The 21,351-nt window shown below is 37.3% G+C and overlaps 1 protein-coding gene and 1 long non-coding RNA gene across 2 annotated transcripts; one reads left to right on the top strand and one right to left on the bottom strand.

Annotated features, from left to right (window-relative positions):
* Positions 1–217: 217 nt before the first annotated feature.
* LOC585818 lies at positions 218–19,967 on the top strand. The gene is made up of 13 exons (XM_030977758.1): positions 218–387; positions 1,254–1,523; positions 3,502–4,150; positions 4,809–4,829; positions 10,582–10,638; positions 11,299–11,411; positions 11,926–11,993; positions 12,396–12,613; positions 15,735–15,926; positions 16,460–16,696; positions 17,639–17,911; positions 18,701–18,824; positions 19,770–19,967. Exons 2-13 carry the CDS (start codon positions 1,425–1,427, stop codon positions 19,777–19,779), a joined length of 2,061 nt encoding a protein of 686 aa, XP_030833618.1. The 5' UTR covers positions 218–387; positions 1,254–1,424; the 3' UTR covers positions 19,780–19,967.
* On the bottom strand, positions 6,013–10,079 carry LOC115920952. The gene is made up of 2 exons (XR_004062629.1): positions 9,638–10,079; positions 6,013–8,335 (listed from the first exon to the last, which is right to left on the bottom strand). It is a non-coding gene; the product is annotated as an uncharacterized LOC115920952 (long non-coding RNA).
* Positions 19,968–21,351: the final 1,384 nt, after the last annotated feature.

The raw sequence follows: 21,351 nt of genomic DNA, 5'->3' as shown, positions 1-21,351 counted from the left end.
TTAGTAGGTCCATGATATGAACGGTTCATCATTCCTTGCACGACTGAGCTAAGTGAAGAGAGGTGTTACGTAAGAAGGTCACCAATGCCTTGTCTGCTAGGGTTTACGAATAACCCTCATTGTGTTGCACCAGGAAATAATTTCAGAAAGGCCAAATTGTGGGAGAAGACACTCATTGTGACGTATGTCTATGACTGACGTTATGATTACAATTAGCATGCTATTCTCATTTCTGATTTATGCGGACAATTTAACTGGAATTTGTGTACCAAAGGAACATATATTTTGGAGTCTACTTTTATAGGAATATCCGACTGTCTATTTCGCCCATCCTTTTCCCAATTTCACGAGGGAAGAGAAGCAACTTGGGATGCCAAAGCGAAGAAGGTAATATGACGTTATAATTCTAAAACGAGACTATAATACGATCTTTCAGACGAATTTTCAAAGGCCATTCAAAAAAGGGTTTCAAGCAGACTTGAATTCAATTCACGGTTTATTGTTTTGTTTTGATATTTTGTTGTTTTATTTAATTTGTTTGCTTTTTTCGTTTTTTATTTATTATTTAATTTGTTTGCTTTTTTTTGTGCGAGTACAATTCCATTGTGACCCTGCAGGCCATGGGTTAAATCGATGAAAAAATATTATTATAAGGACAGCGAGAGGAGGAAGAAGAAGATGTCGAAAGAAAATAATAAATGATCTGTGAGAATAGTATAGCTCTAATTATTCGACCACAGGGCTACTCCCGATTCTACATTTCCTCCTCTTGTGTGTATGTGTGCGTATGTATATATATATATATATATATATATATATATATATATATATATATAAATATTAATATATATAATATATATATATATATATATGCTAAAACTATGTCTTCTTTTATCATAGCATACAGAACTCCCGATGGTAAATAAATAAACATGAACCGGGCAAACAGGAGATACGCCACAGCATAATGAATAGCCACACTAATTATTTCTGTTATGAAAATCATATAAGTCATTATGTTTGGAGGAATTCAAATAGATTCGAACTTAGTTGAATGCATGAAATAACATATCATTACTTTAATATCTGACTTACGATCGCAAAAATTTCACTGAAAGATAAACCTAATGCAATTTCAAAACGTCTTGTCTGCCAATAAGTAAAATTACAATGACGTACAATCCGAACATGGTTTATCGAAAGTCGATCTTAATTTGCGATCATTGTTGTTTTTGATTATATCATTGCAACAGAATAACTACCAGGACTGGACCGTTCCTAATGAAGATGGACCTTCGAAAGGTGGTCTTGGGCCTAGACTGGTCCATGAAGACCCCTCCTTAGCCCCTCCCCATGACGATCCCGGTCTGAAGAAGGGACTGGGTTACGGTCTCGATGAGGAAATCGAGGTCGACGTCAGGGAAATGGTACGAAAATATGAAGATCACGACCTTGGAGAGGTTGCAGATGGTCCGGAGAGACAAGTACCAGCGATCAGACCCAACATCAAGACAGATCAATCGGTAAGCAGACCTACCTGTATTTTTAATCTACACACCAAAATTAAGTTGTAAATGTATAAATGTAATTATTATTGTGCGAACCTACACCCAACAAGCATTGCTTTCAAGTAGGTTCGTTGTTTTGTTCTTCATTTCCTGTAACCAAATAATTTTCCATTACAATGACTAAAAAACAATGTCAAAGATATTGCAATGCTCATTTCTGTTATATCATTGCCTTTAAAGATACTATGTCCCTTTTGCAGTCAACCTCGATTCTGTAGAACTTTGCAGGAATTATGAATATGTTATGTATGTCCTATCTGTGAAATTTAAACGTTAGCAGTGTCCTAATATTCAAATTATGCAAGGAAACCCGTTTACTTGCTAGACTTTACTGTCAGACACTATTGTCAGTTTTGAGTGACTGACTGACTTTTTCTTCTTCTCTGGTAATAACATAGATAAAATGAGCTATGAGGATTTGTCTACATCAATAACCCACTTCTTGTAATGGCCAAAATTAAACTGATTGAATCTTTGTGCAGCATAAAACGTACGACCATGTGGTACAAGGGTCTGAAAATCAAGACTATTACTTATGGGCTCTATAGCTCCTAAGTCGATTTGACAACTAATAGCCGTTATTTTTCCACTTAAAGACATTTTCAAGCTCCATTTATCTAAGGGGAGTTCTAAATTAGTATTATCTTTCAAATGCCATTGGAATTTAACCTATTCATTGTTGGGCCTGCAAAATGGACATAGAACCTTAAATGTCCGTCATTGTTTATATTATGTGAAAATAAATGAAAAATAAGTTCGCTCTGTATAGAGCGACTACTACTACTACACCACTAAACTGTACCCCAACAATCGTAGAAAACAGTGGTACGTACAAGCCCGTCAGAGTTCTGAAACTGATATGCCTAGGCCACTTGTCTAAGGATAATAAGAATAATTTTGTTTACCCAGGTTGCCTGGTCAGCATCACTGCTCCTGATGGCCCTGCGATTATTATTACCCCAGGGGGTGTTTCACAAAGATCCTTAGTTTAACTTATCTCTAAGTTGGACTTAAACATTTTGGAAAGCCGTTAGCATCTATGAAAATAATGTGTAAAAGTTATTTTAAAGGCATAAAATGTTGATTCAAATCATTCATCTTTTCGATTATTAAGGAGATTTCATATTCTGGATGTGGAATTTATAAAAAGTCTAAACTACTTGAATTTCTGCTTTTGAATATATTTCATTTTAAGGCTCCAATATGGCTGTCCATAATTTGTAAGTCCAACTTAGTGTTAAGTTTTACTTAGGATCTTTGTGAAACGCCCCCAGGTCCCCAGCAATCGCCAGGTAGGCCTACCCATTAGGTGGGGAGTGGCAAATGTGAATTAATGTCTTGCCAAAAGAATTTAGTACCAGCTGGCTGATATTCGAACCCTCAGCCTTTAGATTGAGAGCCATCATAGGGGAGGTTTCGTGGTAATATATTACCACGACACCTCCCCTAAATGGTCCCCATGGTGATAATGATTCTTAGTTACTTCGGTCGATATAGTTACTTCGAACATCCATCAATGGATGAAAAAATGGCATTATACTGAAAAGAGTTTGATCTAGCCTCTATAGACCCACCACCCCCCCCCCTTCCGTCGAAGTGAACCCCCCCCCCCCCAAGGTCGGGCGATGTTACACTATCTACCCATGCACCAAGGTAATGCAAGAAGTACTATAACTGCACACATAAGTGAATGTGGCAAAAATATGCAGGGCTTGCTAGACACCCTTAGAAATTGGAAATAATTCCCTTAAATTATGTTACGAGTTATAGGCCGAAGAGTTTGCATCACGATTACACGAAAGGACAATATTTCTTTACCGCGTCATTTAGATGGGTTCAGACTCCCTACAAGGTAAAGGTCTCTTACCGCATTGTCCTTCTTTTTATCTCCTGATACAAGCACAGAATAAATGCTGATTGATTTATTTTACAGGACAATCAATACCACCAAGAATTAGAAGAGAACTTGGGTCCTTCCTTTCACCACGAAGAATCCCATGAAGTACGTGATGAGGAACAATATGAGAATCCAGCATTCCAACCAGAAGACGACCTTCAAGAACCAGAGAAATTTCATCACGAAGATCCGCCACCAGGCAACCGCATGTCTCATCATATCCAACGGCAACACTCTGACGCACTCCCTGCCCAACCTGCCTACGAATTCGACGCCGCGGCTGCACGCGAGGCTTCAAAATCCCAGTGGTCCGCCGAACGTCCAGGGGCTCCATCGGTAAACGAACGGAGGCCACTGGACACCATGCCAGCGGTTCCTGCCCGAGAGATGACCGCTGCGCGCTGCGACCGCAAAAGCGGCGGTGACTACCGCTCTCGAAAGGCTTCGCTACCACCAGTTCCCGGCTACAACGGCGGTGACGACATCGCCGCTCAGAAGAAGAAAGCGGCTGCCGAAGGTGCTGACCGGAGGAGCTGGAAATCGAGGGCGCGGGGAAATGGCATGGTGGATTACGTGGTTTCGAAGACGGGGTCGAAAGCGAATCGGACTGTCGTGATTCTTATCGCTTCAGGTCTGCTCGCCATTTTCATCACCATCCTGTTCATGATCATCTATTTCTCAACAGGTATGCATTTTATATTATTCGTTAGTCCATATAATCATATGGGAGTATGAGGCGGGGAGGTTAGGTGATGTGCAACCACTGACACCCCCCCCCCCCCCCTCCACGAAATTTGTTTAAATTTCCAAATTCAGATAGAAAAAATATAAGAAAATAGTCTGAGCGGATGACTTTAATGAACGAAGTAACATCTTTTTAACCCAACATTTTCACAAATGCATATGACCTTGTTTTGGTTTTTTGTGATTTTGTTTTGTTCAATGTTTTGTTTTTATTAGTTTTCGAATGTCTTTTGTTGATAGGCATAATTTGTTTTAAAGGCACACTGTCCTACTTGTAGCTACTTGCTCCCTCTATATAGAAAACTTCCCCAATCGGTGCCTGTTGGTCCCCCATGATCCTCTTTTTCTTATGTTAAATGAGAGCTGAGTTAATGAGATAGCCACCTGTCACAGTGACCTCGCTCGCTCGCTGCATGGGCGGTCTAATCCCTTCTGGCTGAAGTAGTAAAGCCTGCCTTTAACTTCGGTTCTTTAGATTGCTTACCCATCCACATTATGGCTTCAAAATGAATGTTTGAATGGTGCAAAATGAATGAGTTTCATTGATATTGATACTTTTCAAACTATCTCTTCTTCTCGTTTCCCTTTTAATACCATAGGAAATAAGGCATTGCCGACAGGTGAGTTTATATCAGTTGTCCTTTAACACCTATTTAACCCGATGGCTACTGAATTATTAATTCCCATAGGCTTAACACTGGGACAACCAGGTTCCAGTAAGCAATGGTTTAATGTGTATTTATCATACGATAAAGAGCGATTTCGTGCAAAATTATGTGCCGTATTATTTTTATCAATTTTGTTTTCATCAAATTAAGCAAGACATCAATCTACAGTATTCCACCTTAAATGCTGTACCGGTGAGAAGGAATTCCATTAATACTTTTGTATCACTTTTATGATCCAAGGGTCATCTCAATATATTTGTTCCATCTTTGGATGATGCAATGAGGATGAAAGACATAGGCCCGAAATCACAAAGGAGGTTTGTCGACAAACCTAGGTTTATGTGCGTCATAGACCCATTGCGATGCGTTTCAGACCAAGGTTTAGACAAACCTTCACTGTTAAAAATTTCACTGTAGAAATTACAGTAAATTACTGGCAACTTTGTTGCACAGTAAATTACTGTAACTTTGACATTACAGTAACTTCCTGTAAGTTTTTCAACAGTAACTTGCTGTAAGACATTAAAATACTGTAAGCTTACTGTAAAGAAATTTTCATGTATAAGGTTACAGTATTTATTGTAAGTTCTTCTTACAGTTAATTAATGTAATTTTATTCACAGTAATTTAAATGTATTTACAGTTATGTACTGTAAGTTTTTCTCTACAGTAAATTAATGTTATTTCTCTCATTTACATTAAGTTAATGTAATAAGTACAGCTTTTCTACTGTGACTTTAGCAGTATCATCCTGTTAATTTTGTATCTATTTCTCTCATTTACATTAAGTTAATGTTATAAGTACAGCTTTTCTACTGTGACTTTAGCAGTATCATCCTGTTAATTTTGTATCTATTTCTCTCATTTACATTAAGTTAATGTAATAAGTACAGTATTCTACTGTGACATTAGCAATATCATCCTGTTATTTTGTTATCTATTTCTCTCATTTACATTAAGTTAATGTATTAAGTACAGTATTCTACTGTGACATTAGCAGTATCATCCTGTTATTTTTTTTAATCTATTTCTCTCATTTACATTAAGTTAATGTAATAAGTACAGTATTCTAACTTGACATTAGCAGCATCATCCTGTTAATTTGAGGAAAAAACAAGCTTTCTGAACACAAAAATCATTATTAAAGTCTTTATTGGGTAATCAACGCTCCATAAAACAAGTTTCTCAAATAGTGTAACATTATGAAAATGCTTGCAAAGAAACTATCAAGTAAAACATTAAAACAAGTAAAACCACTAAAAACTGCAAAAGTTCAAGTACTCAAGAATCTACAGACCCATAGTCATCCTTCCAGTATCTCAAAAATTCTTGAAAAAATTGTTTAGATTATACCAATTCTGAAATACACATAACTTGCTTAATCCCAACCAATATGGCTTTAAAAAAAAATCATTCACCCGACCTAGCATTAATTTAATTATACGACAGAATAACACATGCAATTGTGCAGACATAGCGGCTTTAAGGCATTGATATGCTAAATCACAACGTATGGCTTAGGGGCACTGCACTTTCTTGGGTCAAAAATTATTTGTCGAACAGACAACAATATGTTCACTTTAAAATTCTGAATTGTAAAAAAACTATTGTAAAGAATTATCTTCAATTGTAAACAAGACATATTTTATACACTTTTATCTTCCTTTAAAGCCACTATTAAACGACAACTACTATCAGAATACAATCAATGAAAAGTCTCCATATACCTGGCAGAATCAAGGAAAACTCTCTATACCTGGTAGAATCTCTCCAAAAGACATTACTCACTTTATTTTTGTTTAATTTATCTTTTGAACTAATACCCCATTTAATTTGAGTTGCTCTGTTATATTAAACTTGTAATCTTTAATACGTGTTTCATATTCTTCTGTATTTTTGTCTCATTTACATGCCAATTCTGCACAGAAACTTGTTTCAACTTCATGAGCTGTCATTCAATTGATTGATTGATTGATTTATTGACGGTAAAAGCCCTATTCAGCTACTCGGCTGGTTTACAAAGGGGCTGTGCAAAATAACAAAAACCGTAAAACATACTTGACAATAAGAAAATATACATGATATACAGAAATTAATGAAATAGAATTACCAATGTGCACAATGAACAAAGAAAATAGAAAATATGATCAATTTGTGTACATGTAAAATGAAAACATAAAATTATGAAATTCGTTTAGCTACAATATTGCTACGTATTAAATATGATAAAAAAACATATTACCATATAACGTAACATATATCGTAATAAAATATAAGTTACTTAAAAAAAATATATTATTATATAACTTGAAATATGTCGAAATAAAATATAGGTTACTTAAATATAGGCCTAATATTTGGCAAATTCATTTATTTCATGACTTATTAAATTTATTAAATATAAGGTGTATTGCATGTACAGACTAAAATATATGAAAATTCACTAAGGTAAAATAATGCTAAATTGCAAGTAATGTAAAACATATTTTGGAAAACAGTAAGTAAACAATCAAGCAATGCTTATGATGACAAGGCTGCACACATGCCAGGCTCACAGAATACATGTGCTAATGCTTTGTCTAGGAAGTTCAATGACCACTAGACACAATTTATTAAAAAAGTTTGGGCTCCCTGTAGTTGGTCTCTTTGCATCAAGGCTAAACACACGGCTTCCTTAATACCACGAAGTCACGTGACTTTTTTAACCTCCCTCACTAACAAAATATTTGATTTCAAATTTCAATTTTCACTTGTGATGTTTCATATTAAGTTCAATTGAAATGCATATTAAAGGTACATGATCCCTTTTGCAAGCATAACATTTGCAAATGTCTAAAAAGGGCAAAAAGACACAAATAAAATTTTAAGAAAGTGTGTGAAAGTAAAGGGTTCAGATACTCAATGTAAGTGGGATTTTTTTTATTGATTCAGTTAACACAGTACCAGTTTCACTTGAAGTTGAGTCTAACTGAATCTGGTCTAACTTATTGTGAACTCTTGATATATGTGACGCAAAAGACGACCTCACTGAAAAACGTTTTTTGCAATTGGCAAAAGGACAGCGTATTTCAACTCCGTGTTTGATATGAACTCTAAGATGAGAAAGTATGTCATGGATTTCCTCACATTTTACAGCACAGAGTGGACAATTCCAGGTAGAAACGCAGAAAAACTGGGCATCTTTTTTTCTTGAAAATGGTTGATGATCCCTATGCACATGGGTTTTGAAGGATGAATAATTTCTGAATGTTCGATTGCAGCCAGGAACACCACACGGGAAATCGAAATTCACCACATTTCTATGGACTGAAAAGTGTTCAGAAAACCGCTTCAATGATCCAGAAGAATGATTACATAGCTTACAAACGTACATGGGTATATGATGTCCATGTAGAGCATCCGTCTGATTAGTGTTTCAGCATGCACACTGTGTGACTTCAGCAGTAATCCATGGCATACTGCAAGAAAGAAGAGCGGAAAACAATACCTTTAATATGCATACGTACACATAACTTTTTATGTACAGCATTGACAGATTAAAAGTTATTTAAATGATAAATGAATAATAAAAAAAAAGATAAAGGACAAAAAATACAAAAGAAAATCGAAAGAAAAACATAAATTCATCAAATATAACCAGTTGTCACGAGCCTCCTGATGATGACTGTATGCGAAACCTTCAGCAAAAAAACATTTGATTTCACGGCTATGAATGTTACTACATAAGTGAAATTAACATTCATTTGCGGTAAATGAAACTACAATAGATTTCTGTAAAACAAATTTACAATCCTTAAAGACAAAAATTACTGTAATTTACTGTTAGTATTTGAAGAACCTACGGTAACAGCAATTTACTCTAAGAATGCAGTGATTTACTGTAGGAAAGTTTACAGGCAGATACTTTGAGTAAAAATTGATGGTAACTTACTGTAGATATAACCTACAGTTACTGTAAATTAAAATTACAGTGAATTACAGTAGACAAGTACTCAAAATTAATATGAAATAAAATTACTGTAAGTTACTGTAAACTAGCAGTTAGTTACTGTAAATTACAGTAATTTTACAGTAATTACTCAGTAATTTTACAGTAACTTACTGCCAGTTACGGAATGGCCTATTTGGTTGCTATGACAACGCTGCGACCTTCAAAAAAGTAAATTACAGTAATTTTACAGTAAATTACAGTAATTTTAAAGTAACTTACTGTAAATTACTAAGTAACAGTAAAATACTAAGTAATTTTACAGTAACTTACTGTAATTTTATTTCATATTTTAACTTTTAAGTAAAATTACACTATGCAGCAGGATTGCCAGTACTTTGCTGTAATTTCTTCAGTAACGTGCTGTAGACTACACTACATGAGCTTAGACTTGTGCGTATTCAACTGATCACGCAGTGTGCTCATGATGGACTGATGCTGTAGTCGATCGTAGTGTGTGCGGTGTCCTATAAGTTATAAGTCTTGATGGTCTTGACGTTAGACATTTCCAATTTAACGTGAGCATGCATATCCATGTGCAATGGCATCGCATTGACAGTGACACTGTACGCTGGTACTGCAGTACAGTGTCATGTGCTGCACTAACACTACCGACTCTGTCCCACACACCACAGCACAGCACGTACAGTATTATACCGTAGACGGAACAATTACAAACACAATCCCTATACTTTCCACAGTCTGACAATTCTTCACTTCAGCGGGATACAAATCAAATCATGACTCTGATAATTGGCAATCTGTAACTTACCTCGGATCCCCTTGGAATTGACTTATTGGTCATCAATATCCCAGCTCGAGGATCAGGACCAGGAACAGAACAGATTCAGATTCGTTGCTCAGGATCAGGCCGGCCAGCTCAGCTATATCTCAGCTCAAATCTTTGCAGAAAATTAAAAATGGCGGCGCGGCGTGGCGGGCTAGCGCGGGAGCCAATCACGTGCAACGCATACGCGCATATGCAGCCGATCCGCCTAATGCGCATGTGCGCTGTATCCCACAATGCTTTTTGCACGCTCCTTTACACTAGCTTACTGTAGATATTTGTTCCCATGCTCTACGACACTGATGTTTACAGCAATATACTGTACAGCAACGTACTTATACAGTTAATTATCGTAAAATCGTTATTACAACATATTACTGTTGTAAATCACAGTATTTTACTGCATGAGTTACAGCAAATTTTTACAGTGTTGGGTTTGAAACGCGTCAAAACGCGTCATTATGACGCACATAAACCTAGGTTTGTCGACAAACCTCCTTTGTGAATTAGGGTCATAGAGTAGTAGCGGTGTTGTACAGGTGTCGTGGTCAAGTGGATACGTCTTCAGACTGTGGATCACATGATTCACAGTTCGATCCCGCCGTGACACTAATGTCCTTTGGCAAGACATTAATCTACAGTAATTTATACCAACTAGGTGCAATGTTTTCCCGGCGGTATAGAATTTTTTTTTTTTTTAATCATGGATTATTATGGATATAGGCCTATCCAATATTATCATTATGGTCTAGCTGTATAAAGTCGTTTGTACGATATAGTTGAGCATTGTCTCACAAAGATTTGGTAGTTTAATATTATATTGAAATATGAATTTTTCCTTTGTCTACACTAGATTAATTTGAGCAAAGTCCGTCTTTAAATGTGAATAGCGTGCTAAGTCTTTGTTATTTTTTTCTTCGATTATCTAGTGACAATTCAACCAACTGATGCACGACCAACCGATACAGGAGGATCCATAGTCATTGGTATGTATTTATAAGCTGCTACTGGCAGAATGTTTTTTTCTACTTCATATTTTAGACAACAGAAAAAGAATAAATGAAGTAAAACAGGACAATTTCTGAACTGTTGTGGGAATTTAGACAAAATCCATCTCTGTGTGTCAATCCAGTGCCTATCTAAAGTTCACATTCACACGTCTGTACTTCATTTTTTCGTTGATATTTGTTTTAATTATTCCTTTAAAGTGTAATAGTCTAGGCCTATTAATTCGTTAGGAGCAAGCGCAAGATTTTTTGTCCCACAGGTTACTTTCCGACCACATCTAGATCTAATTATTTACACTGTGATGTATCTTGCGAGCTCCTTTACATGTAGGGTGCATGTATGATTGAACATTTTGTTGAAGTAAAAATTTTGGATTATTTTGTTTTGTTTTGGAAAGAGCAAATAGGAGCTCGCAAGATAAATTAGAGAGTTGCCAGTTTATGTTTGATTGTGAACGCAACTTGAAAAAATCCTAATCTCATTATTTTCAATCGGAATTTGCTCAAACTTTCACTGACCTGTTCATCTCATTTTCTGCTTCTATTAAAACCAAATTAATATCAGGGTGGACCTCACCTTTAATTACAAAATATATCTCTTTGATTTATTCCTATATTTCTTTTCCTTTTTGTTTTCAGTTGGAGTAAACTTAGATGCCACCGTTCGTCTGTCGAACCGGGCTTTCATCCCTCAGTATAATAACGATTTGTCACCTCAGTACAAATCACTGGCTGACAATTTTACCAACTCGGTAATAAAACAAGATTTAAGACATTTTTGGTAAATACGTAATGTTCTGTCCATGTCACTAATGCTGCATTTTTAGGTACGACGCCTTACAATCCCAGGGCCGCCCCGTCTTATAAAGAGTTGCGATTGATCCTAGTCAATCGCAAGTTTGCAGTCTTTTATTTCCTCTGAGTATAGTTGAGATTGATATCAATCGCAACTACTTACAAGACGAGGCCCAGGACTGTGAAAAGGACAGCAGATCTGATATTGATACACAATTTGTGTGGGGTGTGATTGTGCGTGCGGGTGTAAGTGCTTGCGAGTGTGTTTCCAATTTTTCTGAAAAAATGAATAAGCCTACCTAACATGTAGCAGTGTTACGCAGTATTTATTTGGAGTTTATGACCAACGATCATTATGTTGTAGTTGTCTTTCTTTCTATCTATTTTACTACATTATTTTCATTTCAATTACCTACCGGACAAACTCTCATTCCCTACCCCCCCCCCCCCTTTGTTTTTTCTTTCTTCAAGATGGACGACGTTTTCTATGGAAGCGATCTCGGTGACGTATATAACGGCACACACGTCAATGGATTTAGGTTTGTGTAAAATAAAAAGCATTTTAGACTGTTACGTGACATGTCGAGATATTTACAAAAAGATATACAAAAAAGTTCGACATATCGAGCAATATAACCCCCCCCCCCCCCCCCCAGCTTGTCGATGAAAGTTTTACTTATACCTCATAAACTATGAAATAAACAATCTCGACTACTGATTAATAATGATAATAATAATAATAATATTCCTTTCTTGTATATAGCGCATATCACTTCATTATATAATTGCCCTATGCGCTTCCAAAGAGCTTTGGAAATTATTACCCCCGGCTATAGCTCTGGCAGCCTAATTATGTAAGATACACATGCATATATCAGATGCACCCTACGCTGTTAACACGATTTAAACTTCGTTATTTTTTTACACAATGTCTTCTCTAGCTCTGGCAGCGTCATCGTGGACTTCGTGATCCGACTTCTCTCTCCACCCATGACCGCCCCGGGAGACATGACCACGCCAGCAGGGTCCATCGAAGACCGACTCAAGAAGGTCGAGGAGGACGTCCAAGCTGCGGTCCAAGCCGTAATTGAAGACGCCGCCGATGATGGTGGCCTGGACGAACTCGGTGTCGATGCGACATCATTCGTTGTCACCGATGGTATATATTTTGTTTCATGTCAGAGTTTCGACATCTGGAAACCCCACCCCCTTCTGCCCCCCCCCCCATCTCTCTCTCTTTACTGTATACAATTTTACACGTGTATATAATTATATATTCCTTCTCTTTCTCCCCTTTTCTTTCTTCTCAATGCATTTAATCTGTTTCTCCCTCTCACGCGCACGCGCATAATATCCACATTTTTTTTGTGATGACCTTTTTAGCTTGATCTCTTTCTCTCTATCTATCTATATTTCTATCCAGGGGCGTCGCCAAAGGGGGTGTGGGGGTGCGACACTCCCCCCCCCCCCCCCCCCCCCCACCTGTCAGGATATTGTCGGTAAAATTGCGCTGCCGTCGGGAAAAAGAGAAAAGGGGATGGGAAAAAAGAGAGGGAAAAAAAGAGAGGGACAAAAAGAGAGGGACAAAAAGAGAGGGAAAAAAAAAGGGAGGGAAAAAAGAGAGGGAAAGGGAAAGAAAAGAAAAAAAGAAAAGGAAAAGAAAAGAAAGAAAGAAAAAGAAAGGAAAGAAAGGAAAAGAAAGGAAAGAAAAGAGAAGAAAGAATAGAAAAAAAAGAAAAAGAGGGAGAGAGGAAAGAAAGGAAAAGAAAGAAAAGGAAAAAAGAAGAAAAAAGAGTGAAAGGGAAACAAAACAAACGGGGGATGAAAGAGAGGAGAGAGAGAGGGGGAGGTAAGAGTCTGAGGGAGGAGGAGTGGGAGTAAAAGAGAGAAGGGGGTTGTTGGGTGGAGTCGTCTCGTCGAGGGAGCAAGAAAGACACGGGTAAATATGTTGCTGCGTCGGGTCAGCTGTGTCGGTATTCTTGCTCGATCCTCGTGTACTATATCAATGCAGAAGTTTGAAGTCGGTGAGATGTATATTGTCAGTCGGCCGACAAGTTTTTTTTCCCTACGAACTATCAGAGGTTTAAAATTTTCGGGGAAACTAAATTCAAACAAGGTTTAAGAGTCAACAACGGTACGACGAATCGTCTTCCTTTATTTATACTGTGATGAAACGTCAAAAATTCCGCGCTTCGCGCGGAAGGGGAAACTTCATTTAGACGAGTCGAGAACGGTACAACAAATCGTTTTCTTTCTCTAATAATTTAAGGAAACGTCAAAGCTTCCGCGCTTCGCGCGAGAGTGGGAAAATGAATTCAGACAAATAAGGCTTATTAAAAGTCGAAAACGGTGCAACGAATCGTGTTCTTTCTCTAATAATTTGAGGAAACGTCAAAGCTTTCGCGCTTCGCGCGAGAGGGGGAAACTGAATTCAGATGAATAGGGCTTAATAAGATTCGAAAACGGTACGAGGAATCGTCTTCCTTTCTCTATATTGTGATGAAACGCCATAAAACTTCATTTAGACGAGTCGAGAACGGTACGACGAATCGTCTTCTTTCTCTAATAATTTAAGGAAACGTCAAAGGTTCTGCGCTTCGCGCGAGAGGGGGATACTGAATTCAGACAAAATTAATAGGGCTTATTTAGAGTAGAAAACGGTACAACGAATCGTGTTCTTTCTCTAATAATTTGAGGAAATGTCAAAGCTTTCGCGTTTCGCGCGATAGGGGGAAACTGAATTCAGATGAATAGGGCTAAATAAGATTCGAAAAACGGTACGAGGAATCGTCTTCCTTTCTCTGTTGTGATGAAACGCCAAAAATTCCGCGCTTTGCGCGGAAGGGGAAACTGAATTCAGACAAAATTAATAGGGCTTATTTAGAGTAGAAAACGGTACAACGAATCGTGTTCCTTCTCTAATAATTTGAGGAAACTGAATTCAGATGAATAGGGCTAAATAAGATTCGAAAAACGGTACGAGGAATCGTCTTCCTTTCTCTATTGTGATGAAACGCCAAAAATTCCGCGCTTTGCGCGGAAGGGGAAAACTTCATTTAGACGAGTCGAGAACGGTACAACGAATCGTCTTTTTTCTCTAATAATTTAAGGAAACGTCAAGCTTCCGCGCTTCGCGCGAGAGGGGGAAACTGAATTCAGACAAAATGAATAGGGCTAAATAAGATTCAAAAAACGGTACGAGGAATCGTCTTCCTTTCTCTATTGTGATGAAACGCCAAAAATTACGCGCTTTGCGCGGAAGGGGAACTGAATTCAGACAAAATTCATAGGGCTTATCTAGAGTAGAAAACGGTACAACGAATCGTGTTCTTTCTCTAATGATATGAGGAAACGTCAAAGCTTTCAAGCTTTGCGCGGGAGGGGGAGCTTCATTCAGATAAGGATTAAGAGTCGAAAACAGTACACCGAATCGTCTGCTTTTTCTCATAATATGAAACGTCAAAGCTTCCGCGCTTCGCGCGGGAGGGGGGAGAAACTGAATTCAGACAAGGATTACGAGTCGAGAACAGTACACCGAATCGTCTGCTTTTTCTTATAATTTATTGAAACGTCAAAGCTTCCGCCCTTTGCGCGGGAGGGGGGGGGAACTGAATTCAGAAAAGGATAAACAGTCGAGAACGGTACAGCAAATCGTCTCCTTTTTTATAATAATTTAATGAAACGTCAAAGCTTTCGGGCTTCGCACGGGAGGCCCATCACCCACACCCCCCTAATGAGTGCGCTTTTAAGTGATTCTCTTGCTCACTACCGCCCCTCCCTAAAATAAGATCCTAGCTACGCGCCTGCATTAGAATATATAGCTATGATGCTGACTAAATTGAAGAAATAATTTGTATATTTATGTCGTCGAGGAAAATGACCATTTTAATTTAGCCTTCGGCCCCAGGTTTATAGGGTTGAATTTGTAGATATTGGACATTTAATTTTGTCGGTAATTGGTGGCTAGTTGACATTGACCTCTACACCCCCCCCCCCCCCCCCCCCCCCCCCCACTGAAAAAGGTCTAGCGACGCCCCTGTTTCTATCCCTTCATCATTGTTCATTGGTATATTTGCCTCTTTTCGTACCTCAGAGTCTATTTGACAGATCATTTACGTTTAAATACATAGCATACATTTCTCTCTATACCGCACCCACCCATCTCACACGCTTTCTGTCTCTCTCTCTCTCTCTCTCTCTAATATATTATATACAATTTTTAATTCTCTCTCCAACAGCCTAACGTTTTTTTTTGCAATATTGATCTTTCCAACTTGTAGTGGGGGTGGATGTCCGCGTAATAACTGAAGCGCCGACCACAAGTTCTCCTCCCGAAACAACGCAGATACCGACAACACAGGGCCCCACAACAGAGATACCGACAACAGAGATACCGACAACACAGAGACCCACAACAGAGATACCGACAACACAGAGACCGACAACAGAGATACCGACAACACGGACTCCAGGTTTGTAAGATAGATCTGTTTTTAGAAAAAGATAGGAAATTTCTGTAATTGTATAGGGCCTATACGTCTTTTACTTAGACCTACTGGTAAAATAACTCACACACAAATATCACGTTGAACAGTAAGTAAAGAAGTCTGTATTTACGATAAACGAATATTTAATGAATATTGATAAGATTAATAAATCAGTATATTATGATAAATAAAAAAAAATGATTAAGATTGATTTATGTCAGCGTGGGAGAAAAGATCTATTCTTCATTTGAATATAAAGTAAATCATCGTCGATATGTTTTCTTCATTTTCACCACTTTTTTTTCCATTGTTAAAAAGCAAAATTTTCGGGACCTTGTATCGTTTATACAATTTAGCAATAACGGGTGAAACAATCGCTCAATACAAAGGGCTTATCAATTTGTGCTTCTCTTTGTCAATTGACGAACAAATCGGAATAGGCCCTCATTTATAAATTTTCTGTTATTATTTGCAATTATAATATATATATATTTTTTTGATTATTATTTCAATTACAGATACCACCCCTCCTTCCATTAATTGTCCGGAGAGCGAAGTTTTCTACTTAGCAAATGGTGAGTTTTCTGCGAATGTCACTTGGCCTCCTATCGACGCCACAGACGACTCAGGTCAGGTGACAGTTACGACGGATATGAGTGAAGGATTGTGGGATACCGGGGATTATACTGTGGTTGCCACGGCAACGGATCCCGCGGGAAACTCCGCCGACTGCTCGTTCAATATTACAATAAAAGGTATTGGTGATCCTCAGTATTATTCAAAATTCGTATTTCTTAATTTTTCCTTATATTTTCTTCTTTTCGATTTGTAAGTTTTATTATTCTTTCCTCTCCTGAAGAAAATGGCAAAGGAAGCTTTATATTTCATACAAAGTTACAAGTAAATTTTGACATAAGCAAATTTAAAAATGAATTTTCACATTTCATATTATCATAATAACAAAGTTTGAGAGGAAAAAGGAATACATTAATAAAGTCTATTTTCATAGATCTACAGAAAAACAAATTAAAGGCAAAAGGAAAAGAAGATAAGAAAGCGGGAAAAGATAATCACGATAAACGATTTTTTTTTTTTTTTTTTTTTTTTTTTTTTTTTATAAATATTTTTTTCAAGTCCCGTCCCATTGTTTTCATATAGAAAAGATAATTTCTATTGGGACATTCGGTCTACCCATTTTTGTCCTCTATAGAGGAAGCGTATAGACCCCCCTATTGCAATGTTTTGACCTTCTCTCAACACCATTTCTGTGGTAGGCATTATTTAATCAGTCGGAGAGGCAGGTTTCTATAACCCTAACCCTAACCTGAAACCTAACCCTAACCCTTATACCCTACATTATTGGTGTATGCAAATAGATGCAACCGTTTTATACCTTAGCTATATTACTTTGTAGCTATGTTATTTAGCCACACTCCTATAGCCCTAACCCTAACCCTATTATCCCTATAACTTTAACCCTATGACTCTTACCCTGCATGATACGATGTTGTATGCAAATTTAAAAGATGAAACTTATCTACCCTAGCTACGTGCGCCATATAAATGTAGCTATTATTATCATTATTGTCATTGTCATTATTATTATAAATACTATTATCATCTTTATTATTATTTTTATTATTATTATTATTATTATTATTATTATTATTATTATCATTATTATTACCCATTTCTAGCTCGTACGTGCCCGGCTGGTTGGTTGCGGAGGTCGAATAGTTGCTATCGTCTGGCTTGGTCCGATCCCGTACCGTACGCGCAGGCCCTGCAGCTCTGCAGCGAGCTTGGATCTTTCCCCTTCATACCAAACGTAAGGGCCGAGTTCGATTTCGTCGTTGAATTCCTGGGCGAAGCCGACCTCGGCATCCAGACCATCTGGCTAGGGTGTGATGATACTAACATGGATGGGAAGTTCCTTTGCCTGGATGGAAAACGCATTCTCTTGCACAACCGTGAGTTACATATCCACATTTACAAAGTTTGGGGATCCGGTCGTAATGAATGTGTTTATTACAAGATTTTGCAATCATATAATTTGTTGAAAATAACCACTGATTTGGGCAATTCCAATAGATAGAGAAGAGGAGCCTTTTGCAAATTGCGTCTAGCTTAGTAATCAAGATTTGTTTGTAGGTCATCATGAAGAACGGGGCTTATCAATATTGTCAAAAAAATGATCGGTTGCATCTCTAAAATGATAAAGCAATTTAAAAAAAAAAAATTGTGTTAATATCGTGATATATCATAAGGCTCATCCGAAATTAATGTCCTCGATATGACCGTGGAATAAAATGATCAGATGGCTTGCCTCAACATACTTTAATGTTAGTACGAGCATTAGCTTATGAAAGCAGAAGTAGGAGGGCCTATAGAATTATTAGCTTGTTTGTTTCTTTGTTTGCTTGTTTGCTTTGCTTTTTCTATTATACAAAACCTGTAATTCGGCTTGCGAGCCGCGATTGATTTGTATTTCAATGAACCATTACTACTACTACTATATTTACAGTAGGCTTGCGGGTGCACCATGTAAGAGAGAGAGAGAGAGAGAGAGAGAGGGGGGGGGGTTGAGGAGTCCTGAAAAGGACTCTGCCGACTCGGTAATCTTTCTTGGGGATGTGTAGTCCTGGTGCACCCGCAAGCCTACTGTATATCTACATCACCATGCAAGCCGACACTTACAAGCAACAGACTACTATATTGTTTGTTTATCTTTGTTTGTTTGTTTGATTTTTTTTTCCTAGCTTGGTGGGCACCTGGTCAACCAGACTCATACGAGACAGAGAACTGTTTAGTGTTGTTTCTTGGTGCTATGAATCTACACGACTATCCTTGCACCTGGACCAATCCTACCCTATGCGAGAGAGAGTAAGAAATACCTAATATTTTGTTTCAGCGGCTTAAAGCCCTACTGTCCTACGTGTAGCTATACTTGCTCCCTCTATATAGAAAATTTCCCCAATCGGTGCCTGTTGGTCCCCCGTGATCCTCTTTTTCTTATGTTAGTTGAGAGCTGAGTTAATGAGATAGCCACCTGTCAGTGACCTCGCTGTGTGGTCTAATCCCTTCTGGCCCAGTAGTATTGACGGTATTTAACTAAAGGGGTTCATGTGCTTGTCACCCCTCCCCCTCCAATTCATAAAAAAGACCGAATGTTGAGATAGAAACAACCAAAAGAGAAACGAGAGTGAAAGAAACGGAGAGGGAGAATATCACACTATCCCTTCATCATCTTCACTCACTGAGTTTGTTTTCTCGTGAATCCAAAAATGAATAAAATAATAACAACATTTATAATGCGCTCATATCCACCCCATGAGATGCTCAAGGCGCCTAACAAGGTAAATACATTTAACATAAGAAAGTGCATGAGAAAATACGGTGCCGCCCCCACAACCCACCTCCCCCCCCCCCCCCCCCCCCCCGATCTCTGATATGTCACATTCTTAAGAAATATAAATTGGGACAAATCAATTTTTCACGAACCTCAAATTTACAAAACTTGGTAAGGGTATGTATAATAAAGTTGTTAACTGCAAATACTTAATGATAATTTTGGAGTATCTTGTCTTCGTAAATATTTCCTTTACAACATCGTGGCACTTTTGAAACTCAGAATATTTTTCAAAAAGTTAGAATATTTTTTATAAATTAAAACAATATTGGATTTGAGCGTAGTAGGTCCATGCTTTGAGCTAGAGTATTCTGGATTAAAATGTAAAGGGGTTTGCATTGTAATCTATTTTTATTTCGTTTATCGATGTCGAAAATTAATAATTAATTAACTTACTTGATTATGTTTTTGTCCAACAGCGCAGAATAATCGCCTAAACGGCTTTGACGTCTAGCCACGCAGATCACTATCAACATAAAAGTACATTGTCTAAGGAAATCCCGACGTATGGACGGACGAAACCTTTGGCATTCGTCACCTACATATAAAAAGAAAACCAGGCCTAAAACATGTACAATATACTGTATATCATAAACTGCCTGCTGAAACAAAGACAATGTATTTTGTATTTATTGCAAACTGCATGCACATAGTAAACAACTATTTTGTTTTACATTATATAGGCATAATTAAAAAATGGAAAAATCATTTGAAAGAAACATGGAAACAATATAATAATAAAAAATATTTAATTTTTATATAGCGCTTCATAATTGTACAAGTATGTATTCTAAATGAGGCGTAATTTTAAAATGATATTTTCGTAATGTAATCAAATGCAAAGCATACGTCTTTTTTGACGTGACTAGTAATGAATTATTAAATTCAATTTCTAATCTAACGAATAATTGTACTTGAATAGTCAGAATGTATGTAATTCGCATTCTGACTATTGACATTTTTTTTTTTTTTTTTTCGTGAGAGGTGAATGAAACAATTTGTAACGAGCCCGGGTAATGGGCACTGAACAAAGATTTGTGCATACAATTTGATTACATTACAAAAATGGTCCATTGGATCATACTCCAGTAGCTAATGAAACGAAATGGGGCATTCTTATATGTATCCACTATGTGCACTATGCCACTCGCAAATGTATATATAATATGGAAATATATTCTGGGCTTTCAAACTCGTTTTTCGTCATCAGGTTTTAAATTTATATTATCAGTTTACCAAATCACCATTTCATTGAATTTATTTTGGATATGCAATACACAGCCCATTCTATTTAGAAATCTATTTATTTAAATGTATTAATGTGTATTTTTTAATTACTCATATTCGTCGGCTGTCCGCGATAAGGCTGTCACTTATGTTGATAATTCCATGGACTTACTACGTATATAGTTGGTCCATGATAATACCATAGCTTTTATGGATATGGGCCATGTTGCATAACAATTCATTGATGGTAACTTTGCCATTAATGGAAACTACCATGGTAACAGGGCTCAACAGCCAATCAAAATCAAGGCTTCTATGGTATACCATTGATGGCAAAGTTACCATCAATAAGTTTTGTGCAACTGGGCCCTGCATGGTCTTCTTGCGAGCAGTCGAGGAATTGCACCACACAGTTTTCATCGTAAATGTACTGGTGATAAGTATGCACTATAATAATGTAATTTTATGATTATTTTGAAAAATGTAATAAATGAATGAATGAATAAATTATCATAAAAACATTCTTGAAAAGAGTCACTCATTTATTTATCTTTTGAAATCTCAAAACTGGTTGAAAAAACACTAAAGCAACATCCGTGCTGCCATGTACGAAAATAAAGTTGTAGAAAACATCCCTGTATTCTCTTTAGTTTTTATGCAAATTTTAAGAAGAGGTCTTATAGGAATACCTGTGGGGGGGCAGGGGCACGTGCCCCAGGCGGCACTTGAAGGAGCGCAAAAGAGAAAGGGGAATAATCGCAACTATTTTTCGAA

Source organism: Strongylocentrotus purpuratus, unplaced genomic scaffold (assembly GCF_000002235.5).
Source record: "Strongylocentrotus purpuratus isolate Spur 01 unplaced genomic scaffold, Spur_5.0 spur5_scaffold_1, whole genome shotgun sequence".
Lineage (NCBI taxonomy): Eukaryota > Metazoa > Echinodermata > Echinoidea > Camarodonta > Strongylocentrotidae > Strongylocentrotus > Strongylocentrotus purpuratus.
The sequence above is the reverse complement of the archived record's forward strand: the minus strand, read 5'-3'. Positions and strand labels throughout refer to the sequence as shown.